The sequence below is a fragment of the Carica papaya genome, chromosome 6 (genome assembly GCF_054855325.1).
Source record: "Carica papaya isolate Zhongbai chromosome 6, ASM5485532v1, whole genome shotgun sequence".
NCBI lineage: Eukaryota > Viridiplantae > Streptophyta > Magnoliopsida > Brassicales > Caricaceae > Carica > Carica papaya.
Window position 1 is genome coordinate 4,592,431 of NC_142314.1, and position 19,335 is coordinate 4,611,765.

Sequence of the window (19,335 nt, forward strand, 5' to 3'; positions counted from 1 at the left end):
TATATATTAAAAATAATTGTCGAAAATATTATTATTTTTTAAAAAAAAAAAATAGAAGTGCTTTGTATTCGTTGAAATTATTTTTAAAATTTTTAAATATAATGTTTAATAGAAATTAAAATTTTAGTTTTAGTTAATGGGAAAATAAAACTTTTTTTATTTTATAAATTTAATTGTAAAAACACACACGCTCTCTTCATATTAGCAAGTGATTAGAGCAGCATGTAATATATATATATATATATAATATATACATACACACAGAGATACCGAGACGAGGAAAAGAGCGCCGCTGCGTTCCTTGTTTGATTTCCGAAAATCTCTTGTCTGCCCACCGACACGTGGGAGAGCATCAGAACGTGACGTTTCTTTAAGAAATCAGGCTCACGCGCTGCTCCGAAGCGTAGAGGGAATCTCGGATCTTCTCCATGAGTGATGAAACTTCACGACCCTTAACCGCGCGTGATTTACTAAATTTGGCAAAGACAAGATATTTAGTGAATGCGGGACCCAGCAACTAATACATGGTGATTGTATTATCCGGCTGTTGATACGGCGGGACCATGTTTCCGCGTTACACGATTTCTTTTTCAATTCCCTCTAGATTTGTTCACAACATTTTTTAATTAATTTTATACTGAAAACTTTTTTTATTTTTTTAACTCTAAAAATTAGATTTCTATTAAACAAAAATAAAAAAGAAGATCTAGATTCGGTTTGGAGTTTTATTTGTTTAAGTATTTAATTACATATAAAATAATCTTTATAAACTACATATATATATATATTTTTTAAAATTATTATTGCTTCCTACATCCTTCATCAAACGTTTTTAATTACGGAATTAAAAAAATTCGGTACTATCATATAATTTTAGAGATAATCAAACTCGAATCGTTAAAATTTATCACAGAGAACCACTATCTATCATGACTTTAATTGATTTTATTATAAATAGTGACGGTAGATAATAATTCTTCTAATATTGTATTTATATAATATAAATTTTTACCAACAATTGACAATAACTTCTTCAATATTATATTTAAGTAATTTATAGAGTATTTAACTTTTTATTTATATAATAAAATATAAATAAAAAAAACATTGTTCTTATAATATTATAAAATTTTTGAAATACTGACTTATAGGGTATTTGAGAAAATTTTACTATTGATTTTTTATTAGTATATATTATGTTTTATATAAAAAAAAATTATATTTATATATATTGAGCAAAAAGAAAAAAAAAATTATAGGCATAAATATATCTAAAAATTAATACACACAAAAAATATATGGTTGTAGTTATGTCTAAAATTATCTGAGTCATTACATTAACAGACACACACATACATGAACATATATATGTATATATGTATATGCAGTCCCACCATGTTGTAGGTTGCAGAGACTTGGTAGACCCACCAAAGCAGGAAGCCAGATCCTCCCACCATTGACATGTATTAGCCATCGGCACGCTTCACTAGTTTGTTTTTGTTTCTTTTCCATGTCTTCCGGTCTGGTGCATGCATGGACACACCTCCGGTTTCTTGTAATTTATTTTATATATTTACATACTTCTATATCTACATAATATATATATATATCTAGGATGCATGGTTACTAATTCAGTACAGATCTGAGAGATTTGATATATTTACATTTATCTGTATCTATATATATATATATGTCTAGCATGGTGACTAGTTCAGTACAGATTTCAGACATTTGCAGGCGGCATATATATATATATATATATATGCACACACACATATATATAGTATCTGATATCTTGACGATTAAGGCAAGGAAAGGTTGCAATTAATGGGTTTATACAGAAATATTTTTATAATTAATTGTTATGTAATACATACGTATCTGTAATGCAATATGTAGTAGATGAGAATTTGGTATACTTTTTAGTATAAAAAAAAAGGTGATATAATTAAACAGTGTTATATCTAATTACTTAGATAATCTTTTAATTAATATAAATGTTTTATTTTTTTAATTAGTTTTATCTCTTCACTAATCACTTTTGCAATTCTAATTAATCCCATGTTTTTTTGTAAAATCAGTTTTTATTATATAATTAAACTAATTAGACTTCCAAACTGATTAATATCGTTAAATTTAGAGTCAACTGATTTTTTTCTAAATGAGTTGAAATACGTTAATTATTTATTATATAATAATAATTAACGTATAAATAAATCAATTTCACGTATACATGAATATTATATTCTATGATCATTTACTTTTTTAAGACACTGCTAATAAACCTCTGCAACTAATAAGCAAATTAAAAAGGTTGGATCTTTTAAGATTTCAGAGGAAAAAGTTTTGTGGGTCATGAAAATGGCACGAATCTGAATATGATAAAGCAAAGAAAGAAGCTGACATCAACAGACCTCCCTTTACCTTCTCTTCTCCATAAATACCACATGCTTCTTCCCTGATTTTCTTCCTCACTCTCAAAATCCCATGAAAATGACGACATGAATCCAACTCTTCGTCTCCTTATTTGTTAAGAAACCTCGCTCAGTTTCAACGTAAAACATTCTCATTTTCCAGGGGAAGAAAAATGAAGTTCTCTTCAACAACACCCATTACCATTCCCTTCGTATTCTTTTTTTTCTTCTTCTTCTTCTTTAAAGGTTCTTTAGCAGCAAACGTGACTTATGACCGTCGCTCTCTTATTATTGATGGGCAACGGAAGCTTCTCATTTCAGCTTCCATTCATTACCCTCGTAGTGTTCCTGGAGTGAGTCACTTCCTTGTTCTTTTCTCTTGTTTGTTTCCTGAGAAAATGTAGAACAAAATGGATAATGATAATGCTCAAAAGGGTGTAGTTGGATGCTTATTTGAGTAGATTTGTTTTGGGTTCAGTATGAGACACCTTGGGGATTCTGTAGTTTCTTGGTATTTGTTTATTATCGTTTGGATTTATCTGTTTTCTGGAAATCAGAGGAGGAAAAAATAAATAAAAAATAAGGATGAAAACAGCCGTTCTCAATCGGGCACGGAAGTCAGCTTGCTCAAGCAATATCTTTATATTTGTGTTGGAACTCCATATGATTGTTTCTTTAGCTTTTCCATTGATTCGTTGTACTATTATAGCCAACTTGAAGTTCGTTTGGAATGCAATCTACTTACATGACCATTTAGTTGATCTCTAAACCATAAGATAAAATGTGTATTAGTTACTGTTAATTTCTTTATGTGGGTTTCTTATCAGTAATTTGGCGAAAAAGTCTATATCATTTTACTCAATTTGAATTGATCTGTGACAGATGTGGCCGGGACTGGTAAAAACAGCAAAAGAAGGAGGTATTGATGTCATTGAATCTTATGTTTTTTGGAATGGCCATGAGCTTTCCCCAGGCAAAGTGAGTAGGAAAATTTCATTTATTTGTTATAATATCTATAAATGTGAAATGCTTAGTTTGTTGTGTAAGCATTTTTCGATAATAAATGGAGTTTTTGTCCTTTTTCCTCTTCTTTTAAATTGGGAGATTTTAGTATTATTTTGGTGGGCGATACGATCTAGTCAAATTTGTGAAGATCGTTCAGCAGGCTGGAATGTATATGATTCTTCGAATTGGTCCATTTGTTGCAGCTGAATGGAATTATGGGTATGCTTATAATTGTAGTGGATTTTCGCATAAAATTTTATTTCCTGAGACATTGAAAATTCACTTTAGTTTGCTATATCTTCTTATTTTTTATTATTAAATGTAATGTGTAGAGGGGTACCGGTTTGGCTACATTATGTGCCAGGCACTACCTTCAGGACCAATAGTGAGCCATTCAAGGTATGGGTCTCAGTCGTAACAAAATTTTTATAAGCATGTTTAGAACATTTAGTTTCCATTAATAACTGCAATATTTTCTTCAAGGAAATGAGAAGTTTACCTAATAACTAATTTGGTTGTTCACTTGATATTCAGTACCATATGCAGAAGTTCATGACAGTCATAGTGAATTTAATGAAGCAAGAAAAGCTTTTTGCATCACAGGGAGGTCCCATAATCTTGGCCCAGGTAGGTTTGCCAATGTGGGTGTGTATTTTAGTTTTTGTCTGTCACCTGCTTTCTGCAGCAAATTGAACATTGTTGTGAAGGAATTCAAGCAAATGCTGTGGGTATATCATTTTAACATTTACTTTAAAATATTTTAATGCTTCAAAACTGCTTTAGCATTGTGAGGGCTGTGACCAAGCTGTCATGGGCGTTAGAGTCGAGAATGCAGGAAAGTTTAATAGAAAGTTACCTAGTATAAAATTTCTAACATCACAGGCATTAGGAGTTTGAAAAGCCTGCTATTAACATTCTGAGTTGGTTATCAGTTTGCAGCTTCTTTTTTGTAGATTTATCTCTGTGCTCGTTAGTGAGTGAATTAGACCGTGGTAAAATTTTGTTCTGTTTGGAATATTGGTTGTATCAAGAGCTTCCAGAGTCAATTTTGATGGAAAGAGTATAAAGTGCTCTGGAATTAGTTTCTAAGGTCATCTGTTTTCGGGATTATCAACTTTTTCTTTATGTTCTGTTGCTCATTTATTGTTGGATTAGGCATGGTTCTCTTTTTGTATTGTTGGATTAGGCACTATTCTTAACCAAACAAGGTTTGCTGCTTTTACTCGTAGCTGCTCTTCATTTTTCCTATTTATAGCAAATGCATCAGATTGAATTTAATGTTTTCTCTGATTTGTAGGTTGAAAATGAATATGGAGACATAGAAAGAGTCTATGGAGAGGGAGGAAAGCCATATGCCATGTGGGCTGCTAGCATGGCTGTTTCACAAAATATAGGTGTACCTTGGATAATGTGTCAACAGTATGATGCTCCTGATCCTGTGGTGAGAGTTTTATTACTTCTAAATCTTATTACCACAAGCCTTTTTGAGCTACTTTTTTCAAAAACAGATAAACTGCCATATGGATCTAACTATCACCTCAGGTAAATAAATGAAAATGTGTGGTACATATGCCCCATTTATCATGCATTGCATTGAACCGTCTGTTTGCACACTTCCTTTAACACTTTCTTCCTCTGTCTTGAGCTAACTTTGAAGTATCAATTTTTTTTTTCTTTTCTTTTTTCTGGTGGATGATGTATCACCCAAGTTAAGTAAAAGAAGATGATTCCCTTTTAGGATATGTATATATTCTATTTTATCAAAATGCTGTTTACTCCAAATAAATGCAGTTTATATATGTCGTGTGGATCTGTTTTTGCTGAGCAGTTATTCCTTTGAGGAGTTAACTTCTCCTTAGAGGGTTTTATTTGTTTTTCCTTTGTAAGTTTACATTCTTAACCCATTATCCAATGGTTCCCATTTCAATTTCTTCTCTGTTTACTGTCATAGTCATCAATAACTTCCCGTCCCCCTTAATTGCTATAAATATATGCGTATGTATATATGGACATTGACACTCTAATGTGCATGTGTGGATGCATGCACCATTTTTGTGTGTATGCAACACTGTATGTACACATATATAAACGTGTCTGATTGTGATTATATGATTTTAAAGTTAAAACAATGTGATTTTATATATTTAAAAATTAAACAATGTGTTTTTAAATACTTAAAAATTAAAGTAACGTTTTTCATTAAGTGAGGATTCCATGTGTATCTGTCTGTGCATGTGCAACTTTGGTGTATGTGGAGTGAGAGTTCTGTTCAGTGTCTCCTTTAAATATTTTTTAGAAGTCTCCTTTAACATGGCCAAATGGGAAAGAGGACTCATTTGGTAAATTCTATCAAGCAGGCGCATATCCTGCATTTCTATTTATGTCCTGTGCTTATACATGATGTATAGGATGTTTCTACATTATAATCCAGTTTCAAAATCATTTTTTCTGCAATTCTTTGTATTAAAATTTCTAATAAGGAGTTCCATCTTTTACTTATTGTAGTCCATTTCTGATCCCTGCATAATTGAGAACATTCTTTCCCCTATCAATGAAATACAAGCTGCCTTTGCTATTGTATTGTTAGCATTTTGAGAATGGAAATGTTAATTCTTGGCTGAAATGGTCTTCTTTTTTCTTTTTTTAATCTTTTTGGGCAGATCAATACTTGTAACTCTTTTTACTGTGATCAATTCCAACCTAATTCCCCGAACAAGCCTAAAATTTGGACTGAGAACTGGCCTGGATGGTAATTTTCTGTTCCAACACCAATCTCAGTAATTTTTTCTCTTTGAAATTATTTCTGAAAGTAAAATGTTGAAGTTTTACTATTCCATATGATTTAACTCCAATAGAAATATGGTAAAATGGTATTAACTTCAGTTTAATACTATAATCTTGTTTTCTTTCCATGGGAGAGGGAAGACATTACAGACCTTGAATTATCTTTTCACTCCAGAGATTCTATAGAAATATTCTTCCTTCTCAAGATACATAAAGAGAACTTCTTTCCCGAAAGATAATTGTAATTCTGCTGTTGCCATAAAAAAAGCTGCTATTTGCATTTTTGTTTGGGCTTTTGGCTGGTGGTTCTGCTTAAGCTCCAGCGCTACCAAACATAACACTTTTCTACTCAATTACTGAGAAGCTTGGTTACTTGCATGAGTCATGCTATTGTAAAGAACACCAGTCACAACTGCAAATTGTGGAAAGCTACATGAGTTAAGCTCAAAGTATTACCTTTGTTCTTCAATCACTGTTGAAGATTGAGTACCGGAACTAGGATTTGATACTTCAATTTCTGCCAAACACTCTCTTCTTAATAAAGCAGGCTACAGCAATTGGGTAGAAAAAAAGATGCAATTTGAAAATGTTCTTGTGTAGATGGGTTTTAGAAACACTGTAAAGAGTAGAAAACCGGCCATTTCTTCCTCTTAATTAGTTGAGGGTCAATTAAGCCCAGGAATGACAAGATAGAGAGAGATTTTGTTTGAAGTAAACTAATGGACAGTTTTCATTTCTTATGGACTAAGATACAACTGTTTTTAGGGGAATTTTAGGAGAAAGAATTCTTTTGAGGTATGAGAATTTTTAATTTTCTTCGCCTTTCTTTGTTTTTCCGCTTTCTCAGAAAAATACTTCTTTTCTTTTTCCTGATATTCGAGATTTTTTTGAGGACAGAGAACTAAAATCTACACATCTCAGATAAATAAACTGATTGATGGGTATGAAATGGTGCTTCGCTATTTCTTGGCTTTAAAAGTGGGGTATAGTTGAGAAAAATGATAGGCTTGGAGATGTAAACTGGGATTTTTTTGGTTGATTTTTGGGGCATGAGTGACTCTTTTTCCTTTTGAGGGTATGCAAAATGCTTTTAAATCTTTTTTTCCTTTTGAGAGTATGCAAAATGCTTTTAAATGCTTTTGAATCTTTTGAATGGAATTACATAAATCATGATATTTCTCTTGTTTTATTGTGCAATCCTTTCTTAGGTTTAAAACTTTTGGGGCCAGAGATCCTCATAGACCGCCAGAAGATATTGCTTTCGCTGTTGCTCGATTTTTTCAGAAGGGTGGCAGTGTGCAAAATTATTACATGGTATGTTAAATTTCTTCATCAGATTAGTGTTTTTTGTGCTCTGTTCTGATTATGGCATTTATATGTGGTTACTATCATTCTTAGTAGTTAATTCAGCATCTTTCATAACTTATATCTAAAGTGTAATCTGTATTTCTTTTCTTTTTCTTATCTCCATGTGGTTTAGTATCATGGTGGAACAAATTTCGGCCGCACATCAGGTGGACCGTTCATTACAACGAGTTATGACTATGAGGCACCTATTGATGAATATGGTGAGTTGTCTTTTTTTTTTTCTTTTTCTCTCTTTTGGTATTTGCATACCTGTGATGCTAAGCTGTCAAAATAAAAATGATTATGTATTTAAATTCTGGAATCAGGAAATGGAATTTATAACAATTTGATCATTCGTCAAATGGCTTGTAGGCTTACCTCGGCTTCCAAAATGGGGACACCTTAAAGAACTCCATAGAGCTATAAAGTTATGTGAGCATGCGTTGTTGAATGGGGAGCCGACTAATTTGTCACTAGGTCCTTCCTTAGAGGTGATTTTCTCTTTTAAAACATTAACCTTCATAGCTGCTTTGGTAGTAAACTTTATTCTCTTTCTGCTACCTGAGCCATTGAATTCAAAGAGCTTGAATATACACCAGTTTATTAATTCGTTCCAAAAAAAATTAAAGCATGCAAGTAAACAGAACCTGTTACAAATCAGTTGACATGTATTATAGCATCCTTTTGGCAGAGTAGTAACTGTACAATGGATCTCTAAGTTGATGTTATTAACTAATTTATTGAGTTTATCGTGTTTGGATTCTTGATAAGTAATTTGAAAAGTCTACAATCTCCAGGAAATGTGTAGTTCATCTTCTTTAAGTAATTTTATCCTATGAATGAACAAGAACAATAAGGAAAAAAAGCAAAAAATCATTTCAAGAAAACATATTAAAACAGTTTTAAAGATCATCATTATAACAATCAGGCTGCAGTAATCTGTTGTTTATGAAAGTCAACACTGAGAAAACTCTGTCTGGAATAGTTTCGGTAGGATACCAGCATGAGCTTTTTATGTGGAGACTCTCTTGTTTTATCATTACTTGAACAAAAGTATCTGTTGGCATATTTTGAAAGATATGTCAGATGGGCTGAACTTTGTATTTCTTTGCTTCTTTAAATTTTATGTCGTTCTCCAGGATCTTCTTTAGTTAGTATACTTTTGGTATCTTTCTTTTATCTGGACTCTGACCCCTGGATTAATACATACTGTAGGCCGATGTCTATACTGATTCTTCCGGAGCATGTGCTGCCTTTCTTGCTAACACAGATGATAAAAATGACAAGACTGTTGAATTCCGGAATGTGTCATATCAACTGCCTGCATGGTCAGTCAGCATTCTCCCTGACTGCAAGAACGTCGTATTCAACACTGCTAAGGTAATGTTGCATATATATATTTTCTTTCGTATCTGATAAAGTAGATATTCTTCTAGTATCTCTTATTTTGTCAATGAATACCAGAAATAAAGGTTGCTTCAAATAAAGCAAGGTATTTCAGTAGTGATATTTTATGCAAAATAGAACTTTTCATGAAGGCATAATTGTTTAAGAGCATGATAAAGAGTTGAGTGTCTGTTAAGTTAATACTGGTACTAGTAGATATGACAAGCTTGGTAAATTACTTACCTGTAAGTTATCATACTAAAAATGTATTTTTGCTCCCATAGGTATGATATTCACCAATCTGTTTGACGATATATGGGTAAGGACCCCAAGTTAATGCTAGGTTTCTCAAAATAAATTTCACTTAGATGGTTCCCAATTAATATTTTAGTGGAAAGATCTCCACCAGGGCCGATCTATTGTATATATTATATTCCTAACAGCAACCTGTATTAGCACCAGATCTTGAGTCGAATTGATTGTGTTAGTTGAGTGTCCATCAATAATGATTTATGAGAGATTCCTTCCTCCTTCCCCACAACAAAGAGATCAATAGCACCCTCAAAAGTCGCAAACCAAGAATGCAAAGGGAAGCCTCTCCAGTCACTCTCTGCTCTCTGTTCACCCTTGAACCCTCGGTAGACCAACAAGTGGCATGCCCCATGTGTAGAGACTCTATTGAAAAATTCGAGACACATCACCATTTTCAATTAGGTAGAGACATTGGAAACTTGAAATTAGGGAGAGACAAAGGAAACTTGCTAGATATGCTTTTGTCCTACACGTTGAAAAAAACTTGGTGGCATTTGCTAATGGTACTTGCAAGCGGTAAAAGAACAATATGAGACAACACAAAGATAACTTGGAAGAAAACAATGGTTTGTTTTTGATTGTGAGGCAGCACCAAGAATAACTTGCAGGCCTTTGTATTTTTCTTTACTGTATTAAGATTTCTACAACAAGTGGATCTTTATATGTACTAGTTTACTTAATGAAGTAAATGCACCTGAGTGGTTCATTCCTAAACTTTATAAGAGAGACTGGAAAAGATAATAAATTATTTTGAGAAAAATTTATTAATAATTATACCACAAGCCATGCCATGTTTGGGACAATGTACTGGGTGGGCCAAGTGAGGTGTGCTCAAGATGGGTGCCCCCTGATGGGCTGAACTGTGTCCAAGACCATGCCCTAAATTGAATCGAGCTTGGTCAGATTGTACATTGGTTCCGGATCTTGCCCTAGTCCAGGGTTGTGCTTTGTTATCAGGTGATGCTGGGGCCGAGATTGACAACTGGACTGTGTCATTCCCATGTTTTGGGTTGTGCTTTGTACCCGGTCATGTCAAGTCGTGGTTGGGCAAGGGACTGCCCTAGACTGAGGCATTATTGATTCTTAGTTTCAGGATCATGTTCCAGTTGGGGTAGGTCAAGTCCAAGGATATATCCAGGTCTAGGTGGGGCTAGATTGTGTTCGGGTTTGGTACTTATTGTGCTTGAGCTCCAGGACTACTTGGGAAATTTTGAGTAAACACAAATTGTTATGTTGTGACAGGGGACAACTTTAGCTTCATGGTTTTATTTGGGACAAATTTTGTTGCAATATACAATATAATGGAGTTGTGCAAAGTCATACCTTAGATCATCAAACTGGAGTTGTCGCAATATACAATATACAATATAATGTGTTGTCCGATACTACTGTGGTACAGATCACCAAATGAATGCTATCTTATTTTAATATCTACGACTAAAACCAGAAATAATTCAGGCCTCCTATCAGTAATAACAGCCCCAAGAATGAATCGAATCCAAAAGGAGGGGGAAGGAGAGTTGGAGCAAAAAACAAACAACAAGCTTGGACCAAACTTTTTGGAGATTGGTGATAGCCTATACATTTTTTGTTCAATGCTCTTGATGTTATCTGCAGTGCTAGACATGTTAATCCTAAATTGACGTAAGTTAGGATAGCAATAGGGTTTACTAGTTAGAATCAACAGATCGCAATTCTGTGTAGTTGACAGGTTGGTGGGAGAGAATGGATATGAAACTATATTTTTTTTAACCTAGGAATTGAGAGATGTACTAGGTTTCACGGAGTGTGAGAGAGTTTTTAAAGCTTTTTCTCATTATGGTCATTGTTGTTTGTAAGATAGTGAATGTTCTTGTGGAAAGAGGTTTAGACCAAGTCATTTAATCACTAGGGTTCATGGAGTGTGAGAGAGTTTTTGTAACTTTTTCTCATTCTATTCATTCTTGTTTGTAAGATAGTGAATGTTCTTTAGTGAATGTTCTTGTGGAAAGAGGTTTAGACCGAGTTGCTTAGTTCTTTTATGTTCTATTTTTCTCTAACTTTTGCACAAATCCCTACAACTTGAGATGGGTCCTCTTCATGCCTCTTAAATTCTGTTTTTTAATTCTTCTACAAATTTTGTTCTGCCCTTACACATTAAACTGCAACAGGTCGGTTCCCACACCTCTAAAGTTGAAATGGTACCCGAGAATTTGCAGCCATCAATGGCCTCACTGGATCAAGGATTGGAACGTCTTCAATGGCAAGTGTTTAAGGAAAATGCTGGGATTTGGGAAGTAGCAGACTTTGTCAAAAAAGGTCTTGTGGATCATATAAATACAACCAAGGATACTACTGACTACCTCTGGTATACAACAAGGTTGGTTTCTCTTTGTAGAAACTTAATATAAACAATTGTGGTTTCTTTTATTTAGTCCGTAAAAATTTTGTGGTTTACGATATTCATTAGCGTGATTAGAAAGTTCATAACATGATAAACGAAGAAAAGGCACCCCAGAGACGTGCATGTAGACTCGCAAATGCACCTCATATTAGGAAAGTAGAACCATCTGTTATTTCTTTGTATTTGGGTCAATAATTTTTGTTCTAACATGCATCTGGACGAGTGCTCTTACTCCTAGTGACTTGTCAACATAGTAAAATTTAAGAAATGAGAACTCCAGTTTAAAGATTTTATTTTGCTATTGAATAGGTTTATCTCTCTACTGGACTTGATCCGTCTTAGCATCGACGTTACTGCGTATGAATTGTTCTTCAATTTTGAATCCTATGCTAGCTGTTGGTGAAGGTCAAATATTTTTATGATGGCATGCAGAAAGTTACAAATTTACAATATTGAAAAATATTTTTGATGATAATTAAGGTTCATCTCATTGCAGGAAAACAATAATATTGCAAAAAAGTAAGGGCATGTTGTTAGTGTCTTCAGGGACATTTATAGACAGTAATGACTCTTTAGCTTCTATGTAAACCAGGTTGAATTCTTTGTTGATTGTCTGTTTTAGTGCCATACACAAGTTCCATATCCTAAATCACTGGCAAAGCACGTTAGTCATAACACTTATTTGTTGTGTTTTTTATGTTCAGTTTGTTGTATCTTGCTATTCCTTAAAAATAATCTGATGGGTTCTATAATCTCGCAACAAAGATGGAGCCAACTGTTGTTCGCATTTGCTTTTTTTTCAGTTTTCATTATTAAAAAGGATATACATGGTGTAGCGTGAGACAGCTTTTGTAAGTAATTCAATCCTTCAATTGCAGTTTACATGTCAGTGAAGATGAAGAGTTCTTGAAGAAAGGAAGCAGCCCAGTTCTTCTGATTGAGTCAAAGGGTCACGCTCTCCATGTCTTTGTGAATCAGGAACTTCAAGGTATCTTTTTTCTCAAAATTCCTCATCCATTTATAACTCTGGAACCTTCAGTTATGGCTCTTTTTGCTGTTATGTTTCCCTTCGACTAGGGCCCGATAAATTATGGAAGATGGTATTGAACATAATTTAATTTACATATATCTTACTGATTTGAAAAAATTAATTATGGATTTGTCTTTCAAGAGGTCCTTGAGTTTCATTTAATGGAAAAAGGAGAGGTTCCAGACTTCCGTAATATTTTAAGGAGCTTGCATTTTTTTTTTTGAAAAGAAAAGTTGATGAGTGACTAAAGCTTAGCCTTTCACTTTATTGATCTGGAGGTATTTTGTTGTTTGTATTAGAGAGTAAATAATAGAATAAGACTTGCCCTGCCAGTTTAAGTCTTTAAGATAATTGATTATCGAACTTAATTATTATATAGTACTACTATTAGAATTAAGGAGTTCAAATAATAACTGTGTTCTTTCTATTAAAATTAAATTTTAGCACAATAAACATGCAGCCGAGCTTTGTCCACTTCGTCAACCTCTCAGCTTGTGCATGACGAGACACATCAGAGATATAATAAAGAACTCTTTTTTATCAGCTTAAACTTAAAACTAGCTGGTCACATAATTATTTTACAATTGGAAGTGGGGACATTGCTATGATGACATCCATAGGATGCTATTGTCATATTTCGTGATCTCTTGAGTTTTTGTAGGTTTCCATAAATTTTTTTTTCTTCCATGAAGGTATCTCCCTCGCCATGGCTTGCTTCTTTCTGTTTCTAGAAAAGATTATTTTACTCCTGTTATGAATAGGGTCACTTGAATGCCTAATTTTCTGCCAATGATTGTAAAATATCTACTAACTACCCATGTACTCGTAGCAAGAACAGCTGCTGTCATGTTTGGGTTTTATAAAACTGGTAACATCTAGAATAACTGGAGTGTTGAGACTCTGCACATCCAGGACAATTGACAGTCATGTTCATAGTGTAATTTTAACCCATTTAAACTCTGAATTTAATTGGACTGCTGATTATGAAAGCAGCATCTCATGGGCCATCTTAAATTAATGGCTTTAATTTTTTATTTTATTTTATTCAGATGTAGAATTTTCTTAAGTATCAGGGTAATGCACCTGCACCTTTTAAAACTTTTATATTGTGTCAGTCAGTCAGATAAGTTGCAAATGGTAGCTCATTGTAAATTCTTCTGTCCGGTTACCATCATGGAGTGTCTATAGTCACTGGATATTGCTTTATTTGTTTCGCAGTGCCTAGCATAATTTATTGACATGCATCTCCTAATGTTTGCATTGCATCTTTTTCAGTACTGTGGAACATTTTTATAGTTATATCTCATGAGGTCCTATTCTGAAGGATCATTGAGTTTCATTTTGCGATATGCAGGTAGTGCATCTGGAAATGGATCCCATTTTGCCTACAATTTTAAAGGTCCTATTTCTCTCAAGGCTGGAAAGAATGATATTGCATTGTTAAGCATGACTGTTGGTCTACAGGTGAGTCACTTTTGTTTGTGATTTATGATAAATTGATTCATTCCTTCTCACGATTTATCCAAGATAATAAAAATACTTGCTGAGGCTCTACATTTCTAGTTTCATGCCTTGACTCTTTCATTCTTGATGGAAGATATACTGAGTTGATCTTGGGTTCTTTTATTGTAATTGCATTTGATTTCTGATAGTAAATGAGCTAAAGATACGCTGAGCGGATCTTGTTTCTTTTATTGTAATTGTGTTTCAGTGTCCTTGTATTTGAATTTCTAACATATTTAATTCAATTTATTGCTCATTGGAGATACAGACTTAATTTGTATTTCTTACTCTCCTTGCTATTCCTTTTTGAAGAAATCTATCTTGTGTAGTTAAACTTTACCTGTCTGAAAATTCATTTGGTGGGTGATTTGAAGTTCAACTGGAGAAGGCACTGGAAGAGGCTAATCCTTGAAGTTGTTCCTATGTATAATAAAAGACATTTCAGGCTTTTCCAGTGACTAAGTAAATATATACTCCAGGGTTTCAAATTTCAGATACAATTTCATCAGCATGAACCACAAAAAGGTTAATATAATAATAACAATAATAATGACAACAACGACATAAATAAGGATGACAATTTAATAAATCTCCTTGATCATCTAACCATATGGTATTGTGTTACAGCTTTGTTACATTCTTTGCTTTAATTTAATTCTCCATCTTACGTTTATGCCCTGTAATATTTAGAATTATGCTGATAGAAATGGGAACTAATGAGCAGGAGAGCTGAACTTATGAGCAAGTGTTTAAAAATGCCTGTAGATCATGTGTCTATAATACTATATTATTACAATTAGTTAATATATATAAATATAAATATCTGTTTCAATAAGTTTTTATCTAATATGGTCTTGCTTAGCTCATAAAACTGATGAATGATGCACAACTTTTCTTTTTGTATTTCCTTCCCTTTATGTTACATTTTCAAACACCATAATACTTTTTTTCTTCTTACTTCAGAATGCAGGACCATTTTATGAATGGTGGGGAGCAGGACTAACTAATGTCAAGATAATGGGGTTCAATAATGGGACATTGGATTTGTCTTCGAGTAGTTGGTCCTACAAGGTCCTTTTCTTCCTTTTTCTGCACTCCTTTTCATGCCATACTCTGCAAAAAATTCAACTAAGTTATGCAGTGCAACTGGAAACAAATATAATATAACACTTAATATTTATATTGTGATTGATCGACACTTACCATGAAGCCAAATTTTCCTATTTGAGTGGGTCATGAAATTGCTCATCTAGTTAAATTATTTACTTATGAAGTTTTTAGAGAATTAATAATAAGTTGGACTTAAATGAGGAGAAATTTATGTGCAATGCAAAATTTTTACAAGCTCCTCGGACATTTTATTTATCCTCCCATGAGTAACCCAGAAGTTGGGCATGGGATAGATTTGAAGTTTCTGAATGTTATAGTGAAAACTTGTAAGCTGGGACTGACAAGGGAAAATATAAGAGCCAGGGAATTCCAGTCCTCACAGCACCACCAAATCCTGAGTGGCCTGAAGTTGAATATAGCATGAGCAGTGATCTTTGTTCACATGGTCTTTGTAGTTTTATGATAAACAGTTCACACCTTGTGTGCTTAATTTCGACGAATATTATTTTCATGCACTGTGAAGGATCTTGTCTTTCATGTAAGCCTCTACTGGTATAGTTCTGAACACGCAAGACTCTAATGGCTGTTCACTACTAATCCTCAGAGAAAATAAGTTTAGCTGATTAATAGGTGGGAAAAGATAATGTCCAAGATGATGAAGACAAAAAGTTAGAATTAGGATAGTTAATAGTGATCCGTATCATTATTTTTTGGGTAACTCAAAAAATTAGCAGACATACAAGACTCTGATGTTTGTTTTCCTTTTTCCTTTCCATTTTGGATGGGACGGGATTTCAACTACTTGGTTATTCTGAAATAAGCTTCTGTGTATATAGACTCTGAAGTTTTGGATTCTTACGAGTTTCAAATTACAACCTTATTGAGTGTGGGATTACATTGTGCACGTACTTCATAACTGGTGAACAGCATGACAGTCCTGAATCTTCATAAATACTTAATGAAACCCTTAGGGCATTTCACGTAATTTCAATTCCATGCCTGGTTTATTTGACTATGGGACAACCAACTATTTATTACCATTGTGTTGTCAACTTTTTAGTGGCTGTTTTATTTTGAATTTATCAAAAGGATTGCATATCACTTAGTGGCCAATGAGATCGTCTGTTTCTATTACTTTTTTTCTCCATCCACAAATCTGTTTTTGATTATTGGTACAAAAAAGTGGTGCACAAATTGTGCAGCTCAAGAATTCCATCTGAAAGGAATATTTATCTTGGGATCTTGAGGTGCAGATGATGATGATATAAGTGGCAAGGCCATAATGTCTCTTAAATCTTGTCATCCTCTAATCGCAAGTGATATTTTTGTTAAACCTTCAAAGCACTCTAAATCCTGGTAACATAGCTGAAGGATGAAACTCTTTATCTCTTAATTCTTAAAGTCTTACCTTAAGTTTTTGGTCTTGCTATTCTTAGATTGGATTGCAAGGAGAGAAGCTTGGTATATACAAGCCAGATGGTTCGGCTGCTGTAAATTGGACATCTACCTCAGAACCCCCAAAAAACCAGCCTTTGACGTGGTACAAGGTAAACACTATGAAAAGATCAAACTTTCTAGAAGAAGTTTAGGTACATTTACTAGTTCATGACTTCAGAAGACATTTGCTACTGGGAATGGCTGTAGGCTGTTGTGGACTCACCAGCTGGAGATGAACCAGTCGGGTTGGATATGCTTCACATGGGAAAAGGCCTAGCTTGGTTGAACGGAGAAGAAATTGGAAGATACTGGCCTAGGAAAAGTTCTGTACATGATAAGTGCGTTCAAGAATGTGATTATAGAGGCAAATTCTTCCCAGACAAATGCTTAACTGGATGTGGAAAGCCAACACAAAGATGGTAAACTGATATAGTATCATATCTAGATGCAGAAGTTACTTTCTTTCCCCATTTTTTTTGAAGACCGCAGCTAAACTGCAATAAAAAAATGCATGCCTTTTCCTCTTCTTAACTTTCACTAAAATGATTCCAGTGATTACATAAATGACAAGAGAGAATTAACGAGATTTGTCTGTCTTATAAATTCTTAACTGCTAATTGAGTTTTTCAGGTTTCCAGAAACCCCTGGGACTTGGCATAAGTTGGAAGTTTTTACTTTTATTTCATTGTTGCACCTTAGGTTTGCAAATTAGTTTAACTATTAATGATGATCTGTCAGTACATGAGTTTGCCATAGTGCCTAAAGAGACATACAACTTCAGTATATCTATGTTAAAGGAAATCTCCTTGAGTTTGTACATGCACCCTGTAATAGTACAAGGGACTAGAAATATAAAACGAATATATGCTGCCTGTTTTTAAGCTTTTATCTTTGCTTTCTCTACACTTTCGTTTTTTTGGCAACCAGTGAATTCTTCGCATCAGGCTTTTTTCACCTGATTTTGTTTTTCTCTTTCTGACAAATAAGTGAATTTCGTAAAAAGTAAGTGTTTTCTGTTTCTGACAAGTTATATCTAACCAGGTATCATGTCCCACGATCTTGGTTCAAGCCGTCAGGAAATGTTCTTGTGATCTTTGAGGAGAAGGGTGGGGATCCAACAAAAATTCAATTTTCTAAACGGATATTCTCTGGTGTATGTTCTTCCATTGCAGAGGATTATCCATTGGTTGAACATGAGTTCCCTAGTGAAAATGGAAAAGGAGATAACAATGTGGCAACTGTCCTCTTGAAGTGTCCCAAGAATACCCATATATCCAATGTGAAATTTGCTAGCTTTGGAACTCCTACTGGAACATGTGGATCCTACAGCAAAGGAGATTGTCACGATCCTAATTCCAGTTCTGTGGTTGAGAAGGTAGTAACCGTCTTATTACTTGTTTTTCCCTATTCCAATATTATCGACATCTACAAAAATAGTTATTCTTTTTCTTCAAAAAAAGAGAGTCGAGGCTTTTGTTTCTTTTCTTCCTATTCAGGACTTCCTAGTTAAAAGTGTATGACAAGCTTGAGTAAGCAAAACATCTATTTTCGTATGCTTAGTTGCAGAATATACTGTGAGCGGACTTGTAGTTGGCTGGCATTTAAGATGATACAAAGAAATTAGCTAACAGGTAGTTTAGAACAGTAGCACACCAGCATCTCTTCTTTTAGTTTATGTTGTGATATTGCAATCTAAAACATTGAAAAAATATGTAATTATTAAATTTTATAAGCGTTCGAACAACACATTCGCAGTTACAAGATTTTAAGTTCAAAAAATTGTTCTTTAGTCCGGGGTATTATACATATGAAGTTTCTTTCCTCTTGAATTGTTATTTTCTCTCCCCTAATATCCTTCTAATGTTATTGCAGGTCTGTTTGGGTAAAACCGAATGTGCCATAGAACTATCAGAAGAAAATTTTGGTAAGGATTTGTGTCCTGGCATAACTAAAAAACTTGCAGTTGAAGCATCTTGCAGTTGAAGTTGCGAATTTCCGGGTTCCAGCAGAAAAGCAGGTTCGTGTGAACACGGAACATAGATTTTGCTGCTTCGCAACCGAGTGGAAGAGGAGAGAAAAGCTTCCTTTTTTTTTTAATTTCGATTTAGTCCCCAGTAAACCTATTTTATTTACATAGCAGGAAATACTGCTCTTATTCATCTTCAGCTATTTTAAGGTGCTACAAAGAATGGACTGGCATTGAGTCAAATAATTCAATTCCAAATGAAAAAGTTGATTAATATAAAGTGAGTGATATTACCTCCAAATGAGAAATTATGTGTTAATGTGTGTGTGTGTGTATATATATATATATATACACACAAATTCAGATACCAATTGTTAGCAAATTTTTTTAAATTAAACTTGATTTCATAAATTTAAAACATATAATTTTATACCGATCAATAAAAAAAAATAAACGGAAGCGTACTTGAATTAATCAATTTTATTCATTTTTTGTTCAATGTATAATTAATATTAATTTTAATTAAAATATAATCTGTTCCATTTTAATTTTTTACCATCTTAAATTGCATTACCATTGACAGTAAAATTCCAAGAAATGGTAATATAGCTTTTATTATTTAATTAACATTATTTTTATAAATGTTTGAAAATAATAT

General features: G+C 33.6%; 1 protein-coding gene across 1 annotated transcript; it reads left to right on the top strand.

Annotated features, from left to right (window-relative positions):
* Nucleotides 1–2,306: 2,306 nt before the first annotated feature.
* On the top strand, nt 2,307–18,985 carry BGAL10 (beta-galactosidase 10). The gene is made up of 19 exons (XM_022044632.2): nt 2,307–2,767; nt 3,297–3,392; nt 3,526–3,638; nt 3,752–3,818; nt 3,954–4,046; nt 4,717–4,860; nt 6,080–6,168; nt 7,412–7,517; nt 7,684–7,771; nt 7,923–8,041; nt 8,766–8,930; nt 11,399–11,607; nt 12,510–12,619; nt 14,016–14,125; nt 15,128–15,235; nt 16,711–16,821; nt 16,919–17,130; nt 17,753–18,086; nt 18,584–18,985. The coding sequence occupies exons 1-19, from the start codon at nt 2,588–2,590 to the stop codon at nt 18,692–18,694; spliced, it is 2,565 nt and encodes an 854-aa protein (XP_021900324.1). The 5' UTR covers nt 2,307–2,587; the 3' UTR covers nt 18,695–18,985.
* The last annotated feature ends 350 nt before the right edge of the window (nt 18,986–19,335 follow it).

Excerpts from the sequence above, each read along its gene's own strand:
- BGAL10 (XM_022044632.2), top strand. The coding sequence starts at position 2,588 with ATGAAGTTCTCTTCAACAACACCCATTACCATTCCCTTCGTATTCTTT. Across the intron at positions 12,620-14,015 it reads TGTGAATCAGGAACTTCAAG|GTAGTGCATCTGGAAATGGA; the intron begins GTATCTTTTTTC and ends TGCGATATGCAG. Across the intron at positions 16,822-16,918 it reads AGCCTTTGACGTGGTACAAG|GCTGTTGTGGACTCACCAGC; the intron begins GTAAACACTATG and ends GAATGGCTGTAG.